The sequence below is a fragment of the Limanda limanda genome, chromosome 8 (assembly GCF_963576545.1).
Source record: "Limanda limanda chromosome 8, fLimLim1.1, whole genome shotgun sequence".
Classification (NCBI taxonomy): domain Eukaryota; kingdom Metazoa; phylum Chordata; class Actinopteri; order Pleuronectiformes; family Pleuronectidae; genus Limanda; species Limanda limanda.
Genome location: NC_083643.1, coordinates 17,660,026 through 17,682,825, shown reverse-complemented (window position 1 = coordinate 17,682,825; position 22,800 = coordinate 17,660,026). Strand labels below are relative to the sequence as shown.

Here is a 22,800-nt window from a genome sequence, read left to right as displayed (position 1 = left end):
GTTATTTTATCATAAATTGAAATGTCAGATATTTCAGAAGTCTTTGGACCCAAGTTCACAACTTTTCAAAATAAAAGCTCTATAATAGTTAGTGAGTGACTTGTTTGTTTATTAAAAAAAAAAAGAAAAAAAAGATGCCCCCTTGTCCTGCCCCTGGTACAAGGTGTAGAAGGTAACGTTTTATTTTGTGTCTCATGGCTTCATGTCAGCGGCAACATGGATTATCTGAAACACATAGTTGCATTGTCTTTCAAACAACACGCAACTAACAACAAACCTTTAATAAACCAAATGTCAGTTTAGTTCTAGGCTCTGCAAGGTGAATTTCATGACGCTGAAACAAACTGGCTGTATAATAATGAATTAATCAAGAGTCCAACCAAAAATCGAAGTCAGCAGCTAATAATAAAATAATTATTACAGAAAAACAAACCCTTATGCACTATATCAATATCGATATTGTTGTGCTAATATACGATTTAAAACACCATAAAGTACAAGGTCAATACTATTCTGAGTATATATTTATATTTTTCATTAACAATTTAGGATGTAGGATTACACTTAAACCACGAAAATCCCTTATAGAAAAATAATCACTATTTATCCATTAAGGTATTATGAATTTCGTGCTTTCTTTTTTCACACTAGATGTCATATAATGAAACGTAACTCTGAACTTGGTAACTGATAATGAAGCTTCACTTCATCCCAAGATGAAAGAGTTTCCTGTATGGTCCTGGTCCACCCCACAGGCCCCTTATGTGAGAGAAATTAAGAGAGAAGTAGTAAATGTGTTAGAATGATTCAGTACTACAAGCTATCAACACGTTATTGCTCAACCACAGTGTATAAATACCTGAGCATCCCGTGCCAATAGAGATGAGGCATTACATCAGCTTTCATGTGGTACATTAATCGTCTTTCTTTGGCCTGGTTGATGGGGAACGTTTCCAGTGGTTCTCCGTTGTAGTCGAACTCTGCCAGCATGACGGTGTTGTAGCTCGTAACCAGCGGACATGACGTGTAGCCATCATACTGTAAACAACATCATGGATCATGTATACGCCCATTTGGTAACAGAGACACTTCCACCAGGGAAGTTATAAAACAGTTCAAAGTTGATGTGTACGTGGCACTTCACCTTCCAATCTGGCTTCTCCTTTTTGAGTACTTTGCTGATGGTTCTGTTCAGGATGGCAGACTGCGCAGCTACAAATGAGAGAAAAGTTTTAGAGAAAAAAAATCTATAAATTTTTCCTTGAGGAAACTTTTAAAATTAAATGTATCCTTTATTTAACCAGGATGGTCCCATTGGGATACAGGGAGTCCTGGTTGAGATGAGCAGCAATTAAATAAAAAGTTTCATAGATGAATACAAGCAGGAAGAGATAACACATAATAACACCCTAACACAGACATTTTACGTACAATGACATTGTTGTAAGAAAACTGTTTTAAAAGATGTTGGAACATGTCAAGGGAGGGTAATGATTCCATGTTTAGTACTGTCTTGCAGCTCATTTCACGCCTATGGTGTATGAAAGCAAAATTCAGGTTCACCAGCTCTGTGCAGGTAGTTGGGACATAAAGGAGAGTAATGGAAAGGAAAGTAATTTGTTAGTGAAATATTTGTTTTCTAAAAAACGCCTCATTTGATGATGATGAGAAGACAGTTCCCCAAAATAATTTCAGCCCGTGACTTGACTGGGAGTATAGACAGTTCTGGCCTTTGATTGGCTGGAGGGTTAATGTGCTAACTGTGCTTGTTTTTTTTTTTTTTAATGAAAATAAAGAGTGAGGAGCACAATAGTCTTCAAGTATGCTCATACTCCAATCCACGGATCTTTAATAGATTAGTGAACTAATTTTATCTGTTTAGTTTCCACTATAAGAAGAAAGTTTCAATAGAGATTTCAAAACAAAGTATCTGGAGTGTCGTTTGTTTTGAAGTAAGCGTCAACTAGATGCTTTGACTGTAGTTTTAGTGGGCTCTTCAATAAAAGGACAGAGCCACACTACTATAAATCCTCAGTATCTCTGAACACTTTCTGGAAGTTTTACTCCCAGCCCCCAAGTAAAATGTCCCAGCAGCTCACGTGAGAATACAGCAGGAAATTGTTGGGAAAATTCACAGCAGGTGAGTGAGCATGTTGATACCTGTTACAGAGGCATAAGTGAAACAAAACAATTATATCTCTGGTGCCATTTGCGAAGGCGACGCTAATGGTGATGTTATCTTGGAAAGACAACAAGATTCGTGAGCTTTTGGAGATAATAGCCAGCATCGATATGTTTAAAACAAAAACATGTTATCACTGCAACGGAGTTTGTAACAACAATCTCCAGCTGCGTTGTTTTTATGTGAAAACAAACTCCAGAAAACTTCCGGACCCAATTTTCCAGACATTTTCTGGAGTTCGTGTCTGAAAGCAAGGTTATGTTTAAAAGAAAATAGGTTGCACAATAATCTTCAGTCCCCATCAGGAGCCAGAAGAGATCACTTCTGTAGTGAGCTCACTGAAATACAATAATGAAACCTACCTTTGTTAGGACATTAGTTAAGTAGGAATGTTCAGCAAGTTACCTTGTTTACACTAAAAACTTGAATCAGTATCTGAACGTACCAATCTGTTAAACCACTTCGTTAAACACAAGGTGAACTTGAGACTGATAAGGTGGGAGAGCCAGTCAATCTCTACATGTGTCACAGGGTGTGGTGCAGTTGGTTGTGTAATTCAACCGCAGGACACAATAACCATCAATTCCAAATAAACCGGCAGTTAACGGTAGATAAAACATGATTAACAGGACGCAGCAACAGTGTACTTTCCAGTTATGTGTTGCTGCAATGTTCTCACTTGTGACACAATCATCACTTACCGACAGCAGCACCAGTTTTGGACGTTGGCAGGTTGGTACAGTCTCCGATCCCAAACACATTTGGATACGACTTGTGTTGGAGATTGTCCTTGTTGACGTCCAACCAGCCGGCCTCATCGGCCAGTGGACTGCCTTTAATCACCAAGCTGGGTCCCATTGGAGGTGTGACGTGAAGCATTTCATACTGATGAAGAAGAACAGTGACAGTCAGGCTTTACTACTCTGGTCTCTTCTCAGAAAGTGTCAAGTATTCAGGTGAAAATTGAAACAAAAGATAAACTAGTATGTTGATACCATAGAGACACTATACAGACAAAAACACTGCATTATTATTTCAGGATTTAAATACAAAGCAAATGACAAACCACATAAGTAAGTAGTCTATACAACACCGTATATTAAGATAATGAGGAGGTACAGTAACACAAATACCTCAATGACATTCGTTTCTCCGGGTTTGTCAAGGTTTTCAAACACAGCTTCCTGCTTGTCTGCCCGCACTTCAATCAGGTTCTGCCTCAGGTTCACCTGTATGTCACGGCTTTTCACAATCTCCCACAATGCGTCAGCATATTTCTTGACGCCAAACAGCACAGGGAGGGATGTGTTGTATATTATATTGGCCTTGGCCCTTTTTCCTGTCTTGAAAATAAAAAGAAATCTTGATGAAATCTGAGCGATCATGGAAAACAAAGAAAATTATTATTATTACATCCGGCAATGCAAGTACCTTCCTGAGAAAGGCATCTGTTAGGTACATGATCTTCTGTGGCGCTCCGGCACATTTCACAGGAGTATTTGGGAAAGAGAACACAGCGTTGCCCTCTGTGAAGTTCTGCAGAGCTGTCCATGTTTTCTCCACAGTTTGCACTGAGTAGTTTGACCCAATCTTTGGATGGTCGAACGCCTCTGGTAGTCCTTTGATCTGTGTTTAAGAAAACCATAAGTTTCCTGTGACATAAGTGCAGTTGTAATTACTGTATATAAAGCTGCAAAAGACCAAAAGCATTCATTCACCTTCTCGTAATGCAGTTGTAATCCAAGAGCCACAATCAAATACTCATAGGAGATCTGCAATGTGAAAGACAGGGCTAGATGGTCGGCTTCCGTGCAAAAGCCATTAGATGATCATTGAGCAATTTTAATAACTTCAATGTGTACACAGCCATTGTTATAGTTCCCTAAACATACCTCAGTTCCATCCTCTGTGCGGACAGTATTTGTGTCTGGGTTTATTTCCTGAACTTTAGATTTCACCCACTTCACTCCAGAAGGCATAACGCTGGCAGTGGGTCGACCGGATGAGGCTAGAGATTTTGCACCGGCACCTACCAGGGTCCATATCGGCTGATAGTAGTGCATCTGGGGAAAAAATCAAAAGAAAGACTTAAACAGCAGTTTGGTATGACAGAAGATAGTATTATGTTTTCTACAGGATATCTGAAAGCAAAGTTTTATACATAGCAGTTTGTATTATGGTCTAGGGCACAAACTAGTGCATCCTTGCCTCGCTGGGCTCTACGACGGCGACGTTCCCGGCTCCCATCATCCTCTTCATCCGGGCACTCATCGTGATGCCCCCGCTGCCTCCCCCGAGCACCAGCATTTTGTAGTGCTCCTTGGCAGAGACCCGGCTGCTGGTGTGGAAGTTAGAGATGGCGTTGGCAGTGGAGCGGCACTGCCTCAGACGACCCAGAGCAGCCATTCTGTGTCCAGACAACAAATGCAAGTCATGCTGGTTTGCAACAAATCTGATATATAGTTCTCTGTGAGCAGAAGAGTCAACAAACTGAACTCACTGGTTTATGCTCATCACAGGAAATTACTGGTTATCACCATTGTAGATAAGAGACTTTATGATTAAGTAATAAACGTGTGACATTCAGCACACGCCTTTATATCTAATCATCTGTAATGTGCTGATAAGGAGAAGATGAGTTTGAGGACAAACACAATAAAAAATACCACTGATTATTTGTAGGAAAATACTTCTTTATACTGAGCTTTTTTTTTTTAAACAAATACTTTAAAAACCCTTCAGTCGAATGATACGTTATGGATCCAAATCTGAGGTGAACCTTTACTTCTGCACGCCTCGTAACAAACACCCCCGAGCCTGCGTCACATGCCTAGACAGCTTTAACGGGATATTCAGATCGAGTTTAGGACGGACACGTGGACAGAGACCACCTGTTTGACACCTACCTCGTCTCCTGGTGCAGCTGCAGACTCAGTCACAATCCTGTCAGGAGCCTGCAGAGTGAGTCCAGCCTGCTTCCTGTCAACAGCGAGCAGGACTGTCACCGCCCGCAGACACTTCAACCCGGGGTGAACTTCCTGTAACTGCAGGAATGAAGGAAACGAGTTGTGTCGGTAAGTGTAGTTCACAGTGTAGGCCACGCCCCCCTCCACTATCTGAGCCATCGAAAGCTTCAGACTTAACTTAAACACATCCCAGCTTTATAAATAAATAAAACATCTCATCTGTTTCACTCTTTCTTTCTTTCTTTCTTCTTGAAAACTCATGTCCTCAAGCTTGTCGGGTGTGTTACCGAGCACCCGGGAAATGTAGTTCAGAGGGACAATCCCTGGATCAGATGAGATGGCATGACTGTGGAAGCCCATTTCCGCCACTGTGACGAAAAAAAAAAATTGGTATCTCATTATTATGTACGGAAGCGTATTGCATTCACTTAAAAAAAAAAAAGCCTTGTTTATGAGATAGTATCTCATAATAATGAGATGCTATCTCATAATAATGACATACTAAGTCATAATAATGAAATGCTAAGTCATAATTATGAGATGCTAAGTCATAATTATGAGATACTAAGTCATAATAATGAGATGCTTAGTCATAATTATGAGATGCTAAGTCATAATTATGAGATAGCATCTCATTTTTTTTTTCATCACAGTGGCGGAAATGGCTTCCATACAAGACTGCTTCCTAAAAGGGAATCCAAAGTTTCTTAATCCCGCCTGGTGGCCGGCTGCAGTATAGGTTATAAAGCCGGCCTACTCTATGTTGGTTGATGTGACATGGACTGAAATTAGAAAGTTCATTACAAATAACTCAAACATGGTTTCTGGCATATGTTCAACTGTTAATTGTCCTGGTAATATTGGTTTTAATGAGTTAATTGATGCTATAGGAACTGTCATCTCATGATTGACAGCTGAAAGTGATGATTGAGCCGGTGTACTGACCGTGGCTTCGTCTGATCGCTCTGGAGCCTAATGTGCAAAAGAATGACGTTCATATCCCAAATATTTTTGGATTCATTTCTGGATAGTTTTATATATTCATATGATATGAGCCTTTACATAAATTTAGAGAAATACAGAACATATTCACTTCATATGAGATTATCTTATATATTTGCATTGCAACTTGCAAATTACTTAACTTAATTTCACCTACCTTAATTTAGCATATTTTATACTATATGTTTATTTTTAACCAAGATTTATTTTGATACATTTTATTAATAACAGCATTATACTTGTAAATTCATCATTATACTCAGTGCTGTGTTTCTGTACATTGTGCTTCATCTTGAAAAGTGCCAAATAAATACCATACTCTAATAAAATATGTTAGCATTATTATTATTTATTAATTTCTTTATTATATCAATACTTCTACTACTGCCACTATATAAAATGAATAAGAAGTAAAAAAAATTAAAAATAAGAATAGGAATATGAATAAGAATGATAAGAAAAATTCTGAAAGAAAGCTTCCCAAAATAACAGTGGTCAAGTCCAATCTGACAGTCCCCTGCTGCTACACACACACACACACACACACACACACACACACACACACACACACACACACACACACACACACACACACACACACACACACACACACACACACACACACATTCACACACACACACGCACACACACAGCTCCAGCCTGAGACGCTGGTGTCTTCCTGCACCATTTTCACAGTCTGCAGTCACTCTCTCTGTCTCTGTCTCTCTCTCTCTCTCTCTCTCTCTCTCTCTCTCTCTCTCTCTCTCTCTCTCTCTCTCTCTCTCTCTCTCTTTCTCTCACTTCTTCTCTAACCGCTTACATGACTCCGGCTGGTGATTTAGATTCAGGGGGAGGACACAGCGCTTTTTGAGGAGATATCTCCACAATGTGATACTTGGAATAAATGCAGGTGAACCAGAGGATACATGGAGGAAACACAAGGATGCGCCTGTGACAAACTTATTCAAGGAAAGGAGAAATTGAGGCAGACTTCAGAAATATTACCATGATATAACCAAACGCAAAGAGAACCATCTCCTTAAAAAATGACTGAGGGATGTTTGTACTTTTCACTAAGGAGACAGCTCACTGGGCATTTATCTGCTGCTGAAGCTTGTCTCAAGACAAAAGAAACCAGACACCGCTTTGCTTCCTTTGCCTCAGATTATTACAGACTTACTCGTTCCTCCTCCAACACATCCACTCCACCTGTGCTCCTCTGTAGAATGCTCAGCAGCACACTTTTTATTATTATATGCAGTCAGATAGATGGTTATTGTGTCTTTTAGGGCAAGGAGCAGGAGGTCCCAGGATAAGATGGCATTCTGGAGGAGAAATACTCTTGTTGGTAAGACACATATTCTCTATTCATTTCATTTCATTTATTCAACAAAGTAAAATCATACATTTTTTCTTTTTTTATTAAGAAGGAGCAGGTCCTTTACTGTAGCCTATATTTAATGTTACTACAATAGATAAACAACATATTGCAATATTCAGTTAATGCATAAAGAAGTAGCAGTAGAAGTAGTTGTAGAAGTAGAAGTTTTTTTCGTCAATGATCTAAAATACGTTAGGAAAAATAAATCTGGTTTTACATTAATAAGTTGTTCACATTTGTTAAAATTATTGTTATTTTTGTTACTGTATCAACGTTGAGTCTCAGTGGTCAGCAATATTTGCTGAGGCAATTGTGATTAATTTTGCCGCTGCATGATATCCCAGTGCTGTTCGGACTTGAAGTCTCTTGTAAATAAGCAAAACTCCTTCAGGAATCAGAATTTAATCACTTTGTGCTTTATTAGAAAAAAAACATGGCATTGATGCATCTTCTAATCAAATGCTTAAGCAGAGTGAAGCCTTCAAACAACAAAAGCCTTTTTTAAATAATTGATTGTTATAGTAACTGATAGGAGGATGAGGGCAGTCTGTTTTGTGGGAGGCTCTGTCCTGTTGCAGCATCTCTGCATGTCTATAATGCATAATTCAACAATGATTTAAGGTAATTTGGAAACAACTGATCTAGCGCTGAGCTCCTTCAGGCGTCACTTTATGTGGAAAGTTAATGGTTGTATCATTTAATATGCCTCCTCTTGGGACCGTTTAAAAAGCATGGTCGAGCATGACAATGGCTCCTAATGCATCACCTTGACGTATGAGCCATGAGATGAATGCCAAAGCTTTAAGTGTGGATGAAGTCTTCAGTGAAGTATCAGGCGGGTTCCATCTCCCATTTTAGAGTGTTAAGGTCATTCATGTTTATTTATCTGACTGTAGACACAAATATGCCCATTAAAAATGTTGTATGATGCGATCTATGTGAAAGAACTCTAATAGTAGACAATACAAATAGCTTTTTGAATTCACAAATTACAACATACAGTACATTATTTTGAAGCTGTTTAAAATTAGCACTTGAGGCTGGAAGTGCTTCTGATATCAGAAAGTAGTGATGATGATGATGATGATGTTGATGATGTGGACGATGATGATGATGATGATGATGATGATGATGATGATTGATGATGATGATGATCTCTCTTTAAATTTGGTCTGTTTTGAGTCCCCTTCCTGTATGAGAGATTGGCCTTTAATAAAACTGTGTCTAAAGTAATACGTACCTGAGGACATGAGGGAGACAAAGAAACTGCAACAGATCATGTGAAAGTAGGAATATGCAGCTTGAAACATGAACAGCATCTGTCCCAGCAGACGTGTTGACTCGTCATGGCAGAAAACCTGCAGGGTTCCTCACATTAACAAAGGTTCTTTCTCTGTATGTAGAGAGGGAACGCCACGTGAAAGCCAATGCACGGGACTACATTGACAAGTTCTCATACGCTGTAAGTAAACATCAAAACAACGCTTTTTATTTGCATCATCCACAAGCTCAGGCTGATCTGCTTTTATTTCGTAATGTATCATTATTCAGGACAATCACATCAAAACCTCAAAGTACAACATCCTCACCTTCCTGCCCCTCAACTTGTTTGAGCAGCTGCAGAGAGTGGCCAATGCTTACTTCATAGTGCTGCTGATACTGCAGGTAAGATAAACTGTGTCCGTGAAGAGAAAACCTGCTTCCCTAACCCTAACCCACTAACCTCAGATTTTCCTTTCACATAGCTTATTCCAGCGATATCCTCCCTGTCCTGGTTCACGACCATCGTGCCTCTGTTGCTGGTGCTGCTAATCACAGCTGTGAAGGACGCCACAGACGACTACGTTAGTTCATCCAGATCAGTTTGTGTTTGTAATCTCTTCTAAACGCTCCTCCCATATCTCCCATGGTCATTTTCACTTCTTTAATTTCAGTTCCGACATAAGAACGACAAGCAAGTCAACAACCGTCAGTCTCAGGTTCTCATCAGGGGAAGGTATGACATTCTAAATTTTTTCAAATCACCTGCACAAATGATCGTATACTTTTTATTCTCAACGACATTTCATGAGTTTAATTGTATGTTATTGTGCTTCTTGTTCCCAAGTTTGCAGAATGAGAAATGGATGAATGTTCGAGTGGGGGACATCATCAAACTAGAGAATAATCAGTTTGTTGCCGTGAGTAAATTGTGCTATCGTGTTGTGTGCAGTGATACCAATTAGATGAAACACTCAGAGTGTCGAATTTCCTTTTTTTCAATTTGTGAAACAATTTATTGGAGTAGGTTAATTTCTGTGTCTTCATGTCGGTATATAATGCAGGGATTGGAGGATCCATAGGCTGCTGCTCTTTCAGGTTCAGTGGTGAACGATCTTTTGCATTTTCTCATTAGTGTTTCATATTGGTTTTAAACTCAGGCAGACATCCTCCTCCTCTGTAGCAGTGAGCCCAATGGACTGTGTTACATTGAGACGGCAGAGCTAGATGGGTAAGTGCTGTACTGGCTTTTTTTTAAAAAAGTAAAACGATCAAACGTGATACAATAGTGTGACGATGGAAACTGTGAGAATATGAGAAATGTCAAAAATGTGTCTGTAACAGTTTGAGTCCTACATTTATATGTCACATTAGAAGAATTTCCTATTTTCCACTTTTCCCCTCACAGAGAGACAAATCTGAAAGTTCGTCAGGCCTTGACCGTCACCTCAGACTTGGGAGATGTTTCAAAGCTGATGGACTTTGATGGTGAGATGATGTTTGGAATATTTATTCATGTACATTTTTGCTGTATGTTCATTTATGACATTTTATTGTTGTATGATTAAGTATGTCCATTTTTTGTAATGCATGTTGTTGACTGTTGTTCTCTGGAACTCTTTTAACTGTGGTTTTCAGGAGAAGTCATTTGTGAGCCACCAAACAACAAGCTGGATAAATTCATTGGAACATTATGCTGGAGAGACAATAAATACCCTCTGGATAATGACAGGATGCTGCTGCGAGGATGTGTACTTAGAAACACTGAGTGCTGCTTTGGAATGGTGATATTTGCTGGTAAGATATTTAAATGTTTTTCATTCACCACATCCATGAGCCGTGTCTGTTTTTCTTGTGTATTTCTCTCTCTAAATTTCCCACAAACCCTCCTGTTGCTCAGACTCTTTCTTCACTGATGATGTTTCCTCTTTATTCAACAGGGCTGCAAACCAAACTGATGCAGAACTGTGGAATAACTAAATTTAAGAGAACAAGTATTGACAAACTCATGAACACTCTGGTTCTTTGGGTGAGCCGCAGTTTGCTTCTTCATGGAAATGTACACACTATATTTTTTTCAATTCATCAAAAGGGGCGGTCTGAAGCTCCTGAAATGCTGCGTCAGTCGCACAGCCTTTACTTAACAATAACACAATGCGTCTAGTCTTGCACTCACCCCTAAAAATGTCAGGTAAAGCACCAACGGAGGCTGAAATTTCTTACAAGTGGTTGAAGCAGTTGACCAATCACAACAAACTGAGCCAACGGGCCAATCAGAGCACACTGAGCTTTTTTGGGAGGTGGGAGGGTTTCTTAAAGAAACAGTAGCAAAAACCAAGCTTTTCGGACAGAGACTGAAAAGAGGAGCTCCAGCAATGGACATTCTGAGGAGAGTGTTTGGTTTTCTGAACACTGGAGCATGTAAACTTTTTCAACGAGCAACCAATATTTAAAATCATGTCTCCTTTAAAGGCTCAGCCCACCTGCACATGTGCTTTCATGTGTTCTGGTTAACTTGACCAGCTTAGTTATGTGAGGTCATTTATAGTAAGACTAAGTTGTCCCATAAGAGTGGGGACAACAACACAAATCAGAACATGAGGGACATGTCAGTCAAGCCCGAGAAGAAGCGCTTCAGACGTGTCTGTGTACTGAGAGTCTAGCACAGTTTTTATGATAGTCCCCTCTATGAGAGACAACCTTCAATATCAATATTAAATGCTGATTCTGTATTTCAGATCTTTGCCTTCCTCATTTGCATGGGAGTTATTATGGCAATTGGAAACACGATCTGGGAGAGTCGGATCGGCAGAAGCTTCCAGGTGTTCTTGCCTTGGACAGAGTTTCAGAGGAGCGCTGTTTTTTCTGGCTTCCTCACCTTCTGGTCCTACATCATCAACCTCAACACTGTTGTGCCCATCTCACTGTATGTCAGGTACAGTCAAAGAACATGCACCTGTCTGCAAAAGTTTTTTATTTAATCATCCTACTAATAAATGGAGGAGTCTCTCTCTGTCTTTGTGTGTTAATTAAAATTTTCCCAATGACCGCTCATTCAATCGACTTGGTGTGTGAGTAGCTGCTGGTCTGAGGACGTGCAGTGTCAACTGTGAGGTTTCCTGGATGAGCTGTTCTTCAGTCAATCAGTCAACAGAGATAGTATCTTTTGAAATGAGATCCAACCACTTGATCTCAATAAAGATGTCATCACGGTTCATGCTCAAGCTCTATGGTCACTCTGTTCAAGCAGGGGACATCTTATTTTGAAAAAATAAACATGTATAAGTTGTATTATACAATGAGCTGTATGACCTTTCCTTCAGTGTGGAGGTCCTGCGGCTCGGTCACAGTTACTTCATTAACTGGGACAAGAGAATGTACCACGGTCAGACGAACACTGCAGCTGTAGCTCGCACCACCACCCTGAACGAGGAGCTGGGCCAGGTGCAGTTCATCTTCTCCGACAAGACCGGCACCCTCACCCAAAACATCATGGTGTTCAACAAGTGCTCCATTAATGGACAGACGTATGGTACGGAGCGCTGTGATACTCTTAAACAACTTGTATATTACTGTTTGAAAATGTATATGATTGGCTTACTTTGGGATTAAGAAGTAATTAACTCAAATATTAGAGCACAATTCTTTAAAATAGAGGAAGAAAACATTATTTTAATTCCACTTACTTGGAATTTTCCACTTGATTAATTGTTTTAAGTGGAGACATCTCCATCAGACCTCTAGAAGACCACATTGACTTGCTGATATCTAAAAATATATCACATCATGAGACGCCTCCCTTTATAGCAACTGTATCCAGTTACCTTTAGAGGACATTTTTATAACGGCAGAATGGTTTCTTCAGACTTCTGCAAAGCCTTCCATGAAACACATCATTAAAACTCTACTGGAAACAACTGATGCTTTTATTATGTTTTTCATGAAAACATAATGTGTTCAATAACTGATTCATCTATTTTAATACAGACTTAAAAGCCATATTGAGAAGTGTATATAAAAACAACAATCACACAGGCAGCGCAGCATTTCTGTAATATTTGACAAAGGTGTTCAACTCATTCATTTTTTTCTCTCGTAGGTGATGTTTATGATGAATTTGACCAAAAGATGGAAAACACAGAGGTAATTAAGTTAAAGTAGCTAATTTACAAACTCTCTGATACTATATTAATTTTCTATCGTTCATGCTGATGGTGAGAATGTCCCCTCAGAGAACAGCATGTGTGGACTTTTCCTTCAACCCTCTATGTGACCGAAAGTTTAAGTTTTACGACAGCAGCCTGGTGGAAGCTGTAAAGCTGGAGGATCCTGCTGTGCAGGAGTTCTTCAGGCTGCTGGCTTTGTGCCACACGGTGATGCCAGAGGAGAAGAACGAAGGTAAAACACAAACACACACAGGAGTTGTAGAAGTGATAATAGCCCATAGCCACTCAGTTTATTAAGGTGCTTTCTGAACGATGTTTCTGTTAACATGAAGGACATCTAGTGTACCAGGCTCAGTCACCGGATGAGGGAGCTCTGGTCACCGCGGCACGGAACTTTGGGTTTGTCTTCCGGGCTCGAACCCCAGAATCCATCACTCTGTGTGAGATGGGGCGGGCCGTCACCTACCAGCTGCTGGCCATACTGGACTTCAACAACGTGCGCAAGAGAATGAGTGTCATTGGTTAGGTCTTCACTTTTAACAGCAATGCTCTAGTTCATGTGCTTGTTGTAGTTTCAGAAGTATCTTTTCATGCAGATTAATAATCAGAAAAATTAAATGAATCCCACTTCTTAGTTCTAACATCTTTATTTTGGTATGACTTTTTGATAAGGCATAATTTACAAAAGGTTTATAAAGCAGTGATTAATGGCTTTATTATGTGGTGAGCTTTTGAGCCTCTGACCTTTGAGAAAAGAGCTGCAGGACATCTGGAATTATTATTTTTTTCAAAAACAGTGTATTAATATTCATAACAAATGTGTAGTGGCTAGTTGTTGAAGCCTTTATTGATGATTAATTAACATTTACACGTGACGGGTTCATTTTGGAGTTTACCTGAGCACAAGGGCTGGCAAAGAGGATTTTCCACAACCTGGCAACCCAAACGTTGTTGTTAATAACTAACTGATCTATAAAGCATTGGTAAAATGATTTATTAACCATTAATAGAGCCATTAATTACAGTTTATAAAGCCTTACCAGACAGTGGTACAGTGGTCAGTAATCAATCCTTATTTTCAAATAGCAGATTCAGTTTTTTATGTAAATACATTTTTTTTGCAGTCTTTTATCTCAGGGTTATTCTTTGTTTTTTGTAGGGTAATAAGATGTGATTTCTTAACTAATGTAGTTTGTTCTCTTCCTGTGTTTTACAGTGAGAAATCCACAAGGCCAAATTAAACTTTACTCCAAAGGAGCCGACACTGTTATCTTCGAACGCCTGGATCCATCCAGTGAAGACCTCATGTACACAACCTCAGAGCATCTCAGTGTAAGTGCTGTTTGGATGGAAATAACTCAGTGACATAAGTGCACTATGCAATATGCACCATGCATCTGTATTAACTCATTTCAGAAATTGTAGATTGTACAATGACATGTCATCTGCCATAGTTATACTGTAGTTAGATTATAATTACTGTCAAAGCGTGATCGTTTATCCTTTAAGAGAAGATGAGCTGAACTCAGTTTGGTCAATCAAATATTTATTTAGAAAAGCAATGAACAGGTTACAGCAAAGCAATGGGCTTCCACACATTAGATATGTCAGAGCGCCCTGAACATCCGGCGCCTGTCTATTTTATAACAGTAGATCTTCGTTCCTCCTCCTCGGAAGTGCGCAGGCGTAATCCATCCTCCTGGCTTTTGGAATACGGAAGTGAACAGGGAGACACTCCCAATGACGTTACTACTCTGATAGTTGCTAGGCAAGTCTATCCTTTATGAAAGGCCTTCACTCAGCAGATGCCATGACGGGCAAAAGAAAATTTTCAATCGGATCCTCGAAACCAAAGCAACATACAACATTAAGTCAACAACGTCACTCTGTCTGACCTCCAGGACTTTATCAGACAGCTCCTGGAACTCTTTATGATGTTGAATGAATTCAAGGGAATAAGCCTTTAATATCAGAAGTTAGAAATGAGAACAAGTGAAAGATTCATTATTAACACTAAGCAGCAACAGTTATTAAAAACATTTGTATGAAGGCCTTATATCTAGCTAAAACTACTCATATCTTTTATGTTAAGAGTACAAATATACATTACATTACATTACATTTCATTTAGCTGATGCTTTTATCCAAAGCGACTTACAATAAGTGCATTCAACCCCGAGGGAACAAACCCAGAACAACAAGAATCAAGACAGTACAATTTCTTCGAAATAAAGCAAAACTACAAAGTGCTATTGGTAAGTGCCATTTTAGTGCTACCAAAGTGTTAGTTTCAAAAGTGGTTAGTTTTTGTTTTTTTTTACAGTCGGAAGAGGTGTGTTTTTAGATTTCTGCAGAAGATGTGTAAACTCTCAGATGTCCGGATGTCAATTGGGAGCTCATTCCACCATTTAGGAGCTAGGACAGCAAACAGTCGTGATTTTGACGAGTGTTTAGCTCGCAGTGAAGGAGCAATGAGCCGATTAGCCGAAGCAGAGCGGAGTGAACGTGCTGGTGTGTAATGTTTGACCATGTCCTGGATGTAAACTGGACCTGATCTGTTCACAGCATGGTACGCAAGTACTAGTGTTTTGAACCAGATGCGGGCAGCCACTGGTAGCCAGTGAAGGGAGCGGAGGAGCGGAGTAGTGTGAGTGAATTTAGGGTTGGTTAAAAATCTGTCGAGCTGCTGCATTCTGGATGAGCTGCAAAGGTCGGATGGCACTAGCAGGTAGACCTGCCAGGAGGGAGTTACAGTAGTCTAGGCGTGAGATGACCAGGGCCTGGACCAGAACCTGCACCGCCTTCTGAGTGAGAAGGGGGCGTATTCTCCGGATGTTGTATAGCATGAATCTACAGGATCGTGTTGTTGCAGTAATGTTGGCAGAAAGGGAGAGTTGGCTGTCGAGTGTCACACCCAGGTTCCTAGCAGTGTGAGTGGGGGTTAGCACGGAGTTGTCAAAGTTAATAGTCAGGTCGTGGGTGGGAGAGTCTTTCCCTGGAAGGAAAAGTAGTTCAGTCTTGTCAAGGTTAATCTTCAGGTGGTGAGCGGTCATCCACTGAGAGATGTCAGTCAGACAGGCAGAGATTCGTGCTGCTACCTGTGTTTCTGATCGAGGAAAAGAGAGGATTAGTTGGGTGTCATCAGCATAGCTATGGTAGGAAAAGCCATGCGAGTGAATAACAGAGCCGAGAGAGTTGGTGTACAAAGAAAAGAGGAGAGGACCCAGGACAGAACCTTGAGGGACACCAGTAGTGAGAGGACAAGGTTTAGAAACAGATCCTCTCCAAGTTACCCGATAAGTGCGGTCTTTGAGATAGGAAGAGAGCAGGGAGAGAGCAGAGCCTGAGATACCCAGGTCCTGAAGGGATGAGATCAGGATCTGGTGGTTCACCGTGTCAAATGCAGCAGAGAGGTCTAGAAGGATAAGGACAGAGGAGAGAGAAGCTGCTCTAGCAGTGTGAAGTTTGCTCAGAGACAGCAAGAAGGGCAGTCTCAGTTGAGTGACCTGCCTTGAAACCAGACTGGTGAGGGTCAAGAAGATTATTGTGGTTCAGATAGGAGGAGAGTTGATTAAAGATTGCTCGTTCTAGAGTTTTGGAAACAAAGGGAAGAAGAGAGACAGGTCTGTAGTTATTTACTGCAGACGGGTCGAGGGTGGATTTCTTCAGGAGAGGATTTACTCTTGCCTCCTTCAGAGAATTAGGGAAACAGCCATTTGAGAGGGAAGTGTTGATAAGATGGGTGAGAAAAGGAAGAAGGTCAGGAGCGATGGACTGGAGAATGTGAGGGGATGGGTTCAAGGGGGCAGGTGGTCGGGCGGGCGGAGGTTACCAAGGTAAGAACTTGATTGGGAGACAGAGGGGTGAAAGAGGAGAGCGAAGGGGATTAAGATGAAGTTGGTGGAAGTGTGGTTTTAGAAGGAGGATCAGAAAAAGAAGAGCGTATGTCATCAATCTTTTCTGTAAAGTAGTTGACAAAGTGGCTTGGTAGAAGGGAGGAAGGAGGAGGGGGACTGGGGGGGTCGAGGAGGTTGGAAAAGATGGAGAAGAGTTTTTTGGGGTTAGAAAATGAGGATTGAATAGTAGTTTGGTAAAAAGTGCTTTTGGCTGTGGAAATAGAGGCAGAAAAAGAGGAGAGAAGAGACTGATAAGCGAGCAGGTCGTCCAGGTGTTTAGATTTCCGCCATTTCCTTTCTGATGCTCGCATAATGGCTCTGTCGGCACGCACCGAGTCAGACAACCACGGAGCTGGGGAGGAGTGGTGGACCTGTCGTGACGTGAGAGGACAGAGGGATTCAAGAGAGGAGGACAGAGTAGAGAGGAGAATGTCTGTGGCAGAGTTAGGATGCATGAGTGAGAAAGAGTCAGTGGAAGGGAGGGCAGATAAAACACAGGATGCTAGCGAGGCAGGAGAGAGGGAACGAATGTTGCGACGGACAGGTACAGACTCTGTTGATGTGGTAGGGTTGACGTTTTGAGATAGTGGGAGAGAGTAAGAGATAAAGAAGTGGTCAGAGACATGAAGTGGGGTTACAGTGAGGTTAGATGTTGAGCATTTTCTGGTGAAAATATAGTCAAGGTGGTTACCGGCTTTGTGAGTAGGAGGGGAAGGACTGAGTGAGAGAGCAAAAGAAGACAATAAAAGTAAAAGATCAGATGACTTGTCTGTCTGGATGTTAAAGTCACCCAGAAGGATAAGTGCAGGGCCATTTTCTGGGAAGTTTGACAGGAGGACGTCTAATTCCTCCAATAAATCTCCCAAAGAACCTGGTGGACGGTGGAGAACAGCAATAGTTAATTGTACCGGATGAGTAACTGTCACAGCATGAAATTCAAAAGACGTTGGGGTAAAAAGTGGAAGCGAGTAGAGAGAAAAACTCCATTTGCGGGAAATGAGTAAACCTGTACCCCCACCCCTACCAGTGGGTCTGGGTGTGTGGGTGAAGGAGAAGGCAGAGGAGAGAGCAGCTAGGGTGGAGGTGTTGCATTTCAAATATAATTTGAAATGCTTCTATCTTTATTTGGTTGGAGTTCAATCAGACACAACCTATAGCTAAAAGTTTGAAATCCCAACATTACATAAATTATTATGCTTTATTTAGTTGGACACCAGATTTTGAGACTTTTCTTCCCCCTGCAGGAATTTGGCGGAGAAGGCCTCCGGACATTAGCTCTGGCCTACAAAGACCTCGATGAGAAGGAATTTGAAGTTTGGATGGAGAAGCTTCTGTTCGCCGGCACTGTGATTGAGAACCGGGAGGATCAGCTGGCGGTTCTCTACGAGGAGATCGAGCAGGGCTTGAAGGTAAAATCGACAACTTCTCCTTTACATCCCTGAATCGGTCGAACTCATTTAGTGTCTGCAGACTGACTGCTGTTCTGGTTGAAGCTTCTAGGAGCCACAGCAATAGAGGACAAGCTACAGGAAGGAGTCCCAGAAACGATCGCCTGTCTAAATCTGGCCGACATCAAGATCTGGGTCCTCACAGGAGACAAACTAGGTAATTGTCTTATTGACCAAACAACTTTACTACCTGCTTACCCAGCTCTGATATATACTGTGTGTGATGTTCCAGAGACTGCTATGAACATCGGCTACTCCTGCAACATGCTGCGAGAGGACATGAACGAGGTGTTTGTTATGTCTGGCCACACTCTGCTGGAGGTGCAGCAGCAGCTCAGGTGACACATTATCCATTTATCCTTTAACCTCTAATGACACAGCAGGGAATCTGATAGGCCACTGGGTTTACGGCCCCCGCGGAGGACAATCTTGGTGTCAGATCTCAGGATGCACCTGGGTGATCTGTACTTAGCTCTGACCACTCGTGATAGGATCACAAGTCTGAACGGGGGCTGAATGCATGTGTATGAAGTGCCTGGCATGGTGGTGGAGAATTTCACTTTAACTTTACTACTTTACTATTATTTATATGTGTGTTCACAGTCTGCACTCTGTTTATAATTTTGATGATAAAATAATTGTTTGAAGATTGTAATTCTGTTTCGGGCGGAGGCTTTCCCCTTGTCCCTTTTGCCCTGGTCCCCTAAAGTTCCGTGAAACACCCCTGGAGGCTGGTCTCAGAGTTTTGGACCTGCATGTTCACCTGCTCTTCTCTCTTGTCAGAAGTGCGAAGGAGCACATTCTCGGCCTGAGTCGAGTCGGCAGTGCAGGAGATGTTGAGAAGTCGGACGTGTTTGCAGACTCGGTGTTAGAAGAAAACATTATAGCAGAGTACGCCTTAGTCATCAATGGACACAGTTTGGTAAGATACTCAGAATTGTTACGTTAAGTGAAATGATAACCCTCTTCTTTATTGTGCTTGTTTTCCCCATGCTTGTTTTTAGCTCGCAGGTTTTACTCAATTAAACAGTTGTTTGTGTTGCTGTCTGCTGAGTCGTGCATCTCTGCATCTGCTGACGGAGCTAAGTCTGTAATGAGCAGAGAGCTGCTGTGCAGCTGAGGGCCCACGACGCTATTACAGGTTCTCATTAACATCCGTTTCCTCAGAGGAGCTGCTCCCTCGCCACGCTTTGAGCAGTGTGCATGTCGCACAACAGCTCGATGGAAGTGATGCCTTCAGCAGCTTCTGCCTGGAGTGGCCTCTACAGGGGGTTGATGTTATAGGATGGTAATGACAGGTTTTACAAGTATGATGAGTGTGTGTTCTCCCTGCAGGCTCATGCTCTGGAGCCACAGCTGGAGCACGTCCTGTTGGACTTGGCCTGTTTGTGTAAAACCGTCATCTGCTGCCGCGTGACTCCGATGCAGAAAGCTCAGGTGGTGGAGCTGGTGAAGAGGCACAAGAGAGCCGTCACCCTGGCCATAGGAGACGGAGCCAATGACGTCAGCATGATCAAGAGTAAATATCAGGATCGATCACTTAAATGATTGAGTCTGACACTGACACAGACTGAACAGGAGCAGCGACATTAAGTGGAGCCCCAGTCTCTTTACTGCTGCACACACCAAGACCATTGCCATGCTGTGAATCTTAATCCAAACAAAGATGGCAGCCAAAAATCTCCTTCTTCAACAGACATAAATTCCCCTAATTAAAAAAATGATTTAATTAGGAAAAGGAGTATTGTGGCATTTATTGTGTGGGATTCAGGTGCACTCTTCCTAAGGTGAACCTGACCTTTCTGGGCGAGCAATAGGACAATATACAGTGTATTTTAACCATATGAATATAATACATGTAGTCACATATATATTTGTTTTAAGTGTTTTAGTAACAGATTGAAAAGTGTATCAGCCAATTTCAATCTTTAGAATCACAGGTTACACCTTTTTAACACGAATATTTCAATATTTCAACGATCAATGATGTTCAATGTTTTACTTTCTAGTGTTGGTGAACCATACTTTGTGTATCTGTGCCTCAGCTGCTCACATCGGTGTCGGCATCAGTGGTCAGGAGGGGATGCAGGCCGCCCTGGCGTCAGATTACTCCTTCGCTCAGTTTCGGTACCTCCGCCGGCTCCTGCTGGTGCACGGACGCTGGTCCTACTTCCGCATGTGTCATTTCCTGTGTTACTTCTTCTACAAGAACTTTGCCTTCACGCTGGTCCACTTCTGGTACGGTTTCTTCTGTGGTTTCTCAGCTCAGGTGAGAATATGGCCAATACATCATGAGGCCGCTCTGCTCTGAAAGTTTCTGGATTTTTTATGTTGAATTAAATATGTACTGTCACTGTGTTCTCTCCACAGACTGTGTATGACCAGTGGTTCATAACCCTCTTCAATATAGTCTACACATCTTTGCCAGTATTGGCAATGGGACTTTTTGATCAGGTAAGAATATATGAAGGTTATACATCATCGCCTTCTATTAAGTCATTAATAAATTAAAAGTCTTTTTTTCTGAAGTCTCCAATGGTAAACCCTTGTGCCAACTTTTATTTTAATTTTAATTTCAAAGATGTTGCTGAGTCAGGAATATTTTATAACTATCGACTTCAACTTACATTTGACTAGAACCTTTAACCTTATCAACCCAAACTACAGTACAACCCTGTATATTCGTATTACCTCCTGTGCCTATTTCTCCAGGCACTAACCAACCTCAACACGTCACTTTCCCCCTCACCACGATATAAAATACACAACACTCATGCTGTCATTATTTTCTGAAGGACGTCAACGACTACATCAGCCTTCGCCACCCGAGCCTGTACAGACCCGGCCAACAGAACCTCCTCTTTAACAAGCGTCAGTTTTTCCTGTGCACGCTGCAGGGGATGTCCACGTCCTTCCTGCTTTTCTTTATTCCCTACGGAGCCTTCTCTGTCATGGTGAAAGAGGACGGCTCCCACTTTTCCGACCAACAAGCTTTTGCTGTCACCATAGCAACATCCTTGGTTATAGTCGTGAGTGTTCAGGTACGGCTATAAATAGAAACAAAAAGTTGCCCTGATTATAATAAGATTAAGACTTTAATTGTGTTTATGACGCATGTGTCTGTTTTTAGATTGGACTAGACACACACTACTGGACAGCTGTCAATCACTTCTTCATATGGGGGAGTCTGACCTTGTACTTTGTCATTTTATTTGCGATGCAAAGCAACGGAATCTTCGGCATCTTTCCCAGTAATTTCCCATTCGTAGGTATGTTGGATTCATTGTGATACTTGTGAGATAATAAAAGCTGATGCATGTTTATTGAGTACAAATAAATTTAGATGTGTCTCCTCAGGCACGGCCCGTAACTGTCTGTCAGAGAAGAGCGTATGGTTGGTCATTCTGCTAACCACTGTTGTGTGTGTGGTGCCGGGGTTAGTCGTCAGCTTCCTGAGAATAGACCTCTTCCCAACTCCAACAGATAAGGTGCAGTAACTTTTATGCATATATTGAGTTTCATGAGGGCACAGTGACCTTTGACCTCCAAATCAATCAAGAGTCAAATCAAATCATCCTTGAGTCAAACTGAACGTTTGTACAAAAATTTAAGAAATGTGTCGTGGACGTATCATGTTCACAAGAAAGGAATGGACAGACCAACAGCCTGGAAACATAAGTCTCCGGTCGCAGGCATAAAAACAAAGATTAGAGGATTAAGTCAAAATAATAAATACACAACCAGAAACTTTTCTTACTAATCCGTTTATCATCTCATGGTAAAAAGTAATGGTGATTTTGTTTTGGTCTTGATGACCACTCAAAGCGCTTTACAGTACAGAGTTTAAGCATTTAACTGTATCAAGAAAGATTAGCTCCATCTCGATCAGCTACAAAAGTACAACACTGCTTACACATTGATGTATCAGTATGAACAGTCATCTGTCATTACGACATTTTTTCTGCAGAATTATTATTTCTACTCTTTAATAACATTTTGCAAGATTAGTTAAATAGGATTTTCAAAGCAAGAATTGCAGAATGATTGTAAAGTAATATTCTTACATTGTGGTATTGGTTTGTATCTAAGTTCTTCCACCTCTGCTGTATTTCAACAGGTTCGTCACCAACAACAGTCCAGAAAGAGGCAACGGCCTCAGGAGCAGAACCTGAGGCAAAGTCGCAGGACGAGCTCCCGTCACTCTGCTTATGCCTTCTCCCACCAGCAGGGTTACGGAGAGCTGATAACCTCAGGCAAGAACATGAGGACGAGCAGGGTGTCCACCGCTTGCTCCGCTGAAAGAACACAGCACAGCTCCAACTGGATAGAAAATGTGTTAAAGAGAAAGAACGAAGTCTCCTGCATCTCTGATGAAAGCACAGAAGCACCGGAGAAGAGCGACAGAACGTTAAAGACTCCGTAACAGCATCAGCACAACAAACTGAGCTCCATGAACACTATATAAACTGTAGGATACCATAAACAAACGGATCCCACAG

General features: G+C 41.3%; 2 protein-coding genes across 2 annotated transcripts; one reads left to right on the top strand and one right to left on the bottom strand.

Annotated features, from left to right (window-relative positions):
- Positions 1–88: 88 nt before the first annotated feature.
- Positions 89–5,216, bottom strand: sqor (sulfide quinone oxidoreductase). Its single transcript, XM_061076060.1, has 10 exons — positions 5,089–5,216; positions 4,391–4,589; positions 4,075–4,245; positions 3,901–3,954; positions 3,614–3,808; positions 3,316–3,525; positions 2,884–3,067; positions 1,145–1,212; positions 860–1,038; positions 89–759 (listed from the first exon to the last, which is right to left on the bottom strand). The coding sequence occupies exons 2-10, from the start codon at positions 4,586–4,588 to the stop codon at positions 702–704; spliced, it is 1,317 nt and encodes a 438-aa protein (XP_060932043.1). The 5' UTR covers position 4,589; positions 5,089–5,216; the 3' UTR covers positions 89–701.
- A 2,251-nt stretch (positions 5,217–7,467) lies between these two features.
- atp8b4 (ATPase phospholipid transporting 8B4) lies at positions 7,468–22,724 on the top strand. The gene is made up of 27 exons (XM_061077241.1): positions 7,468–7,498; positions 8,935–8,993; positions 9,083–9,196; positions 9,277–9,375; positions 9,466–9,527; positions 9,639–9,711; positions 9,952–10,022; positions 10,200–10,279; positions 10,430–10,588; positions 10,732–10,820; positions 11,530–11,726; positions 12,115–12,323; positions 12,891–12,934; positions 13,024–13,189; positions 13,290–13,478; positions 14,174–14,289; positions 18,098–18,262; positions 18,347–18,458; positions 18,534–18,639; positions 19,085–19,223; positions 19,637–19,820; positions 20,347–20,570; positions 20,672–20,755; positions 21,097–21,342; positions 21,432–21,570; positions 21,659–21,789; positions 22,419–22,724. The coding sequence occupies exons 1-27, from the start codon at positions 7,468–7,470 to the stop codon at positions 22,722–22,724; spliced, it is 3,594 nt and encodes a 1,197-aa protein (XP_060933224.1).
- The last annotated feature ends 76 nt before the right edge of the window (positions 22,725–22,800 follow it).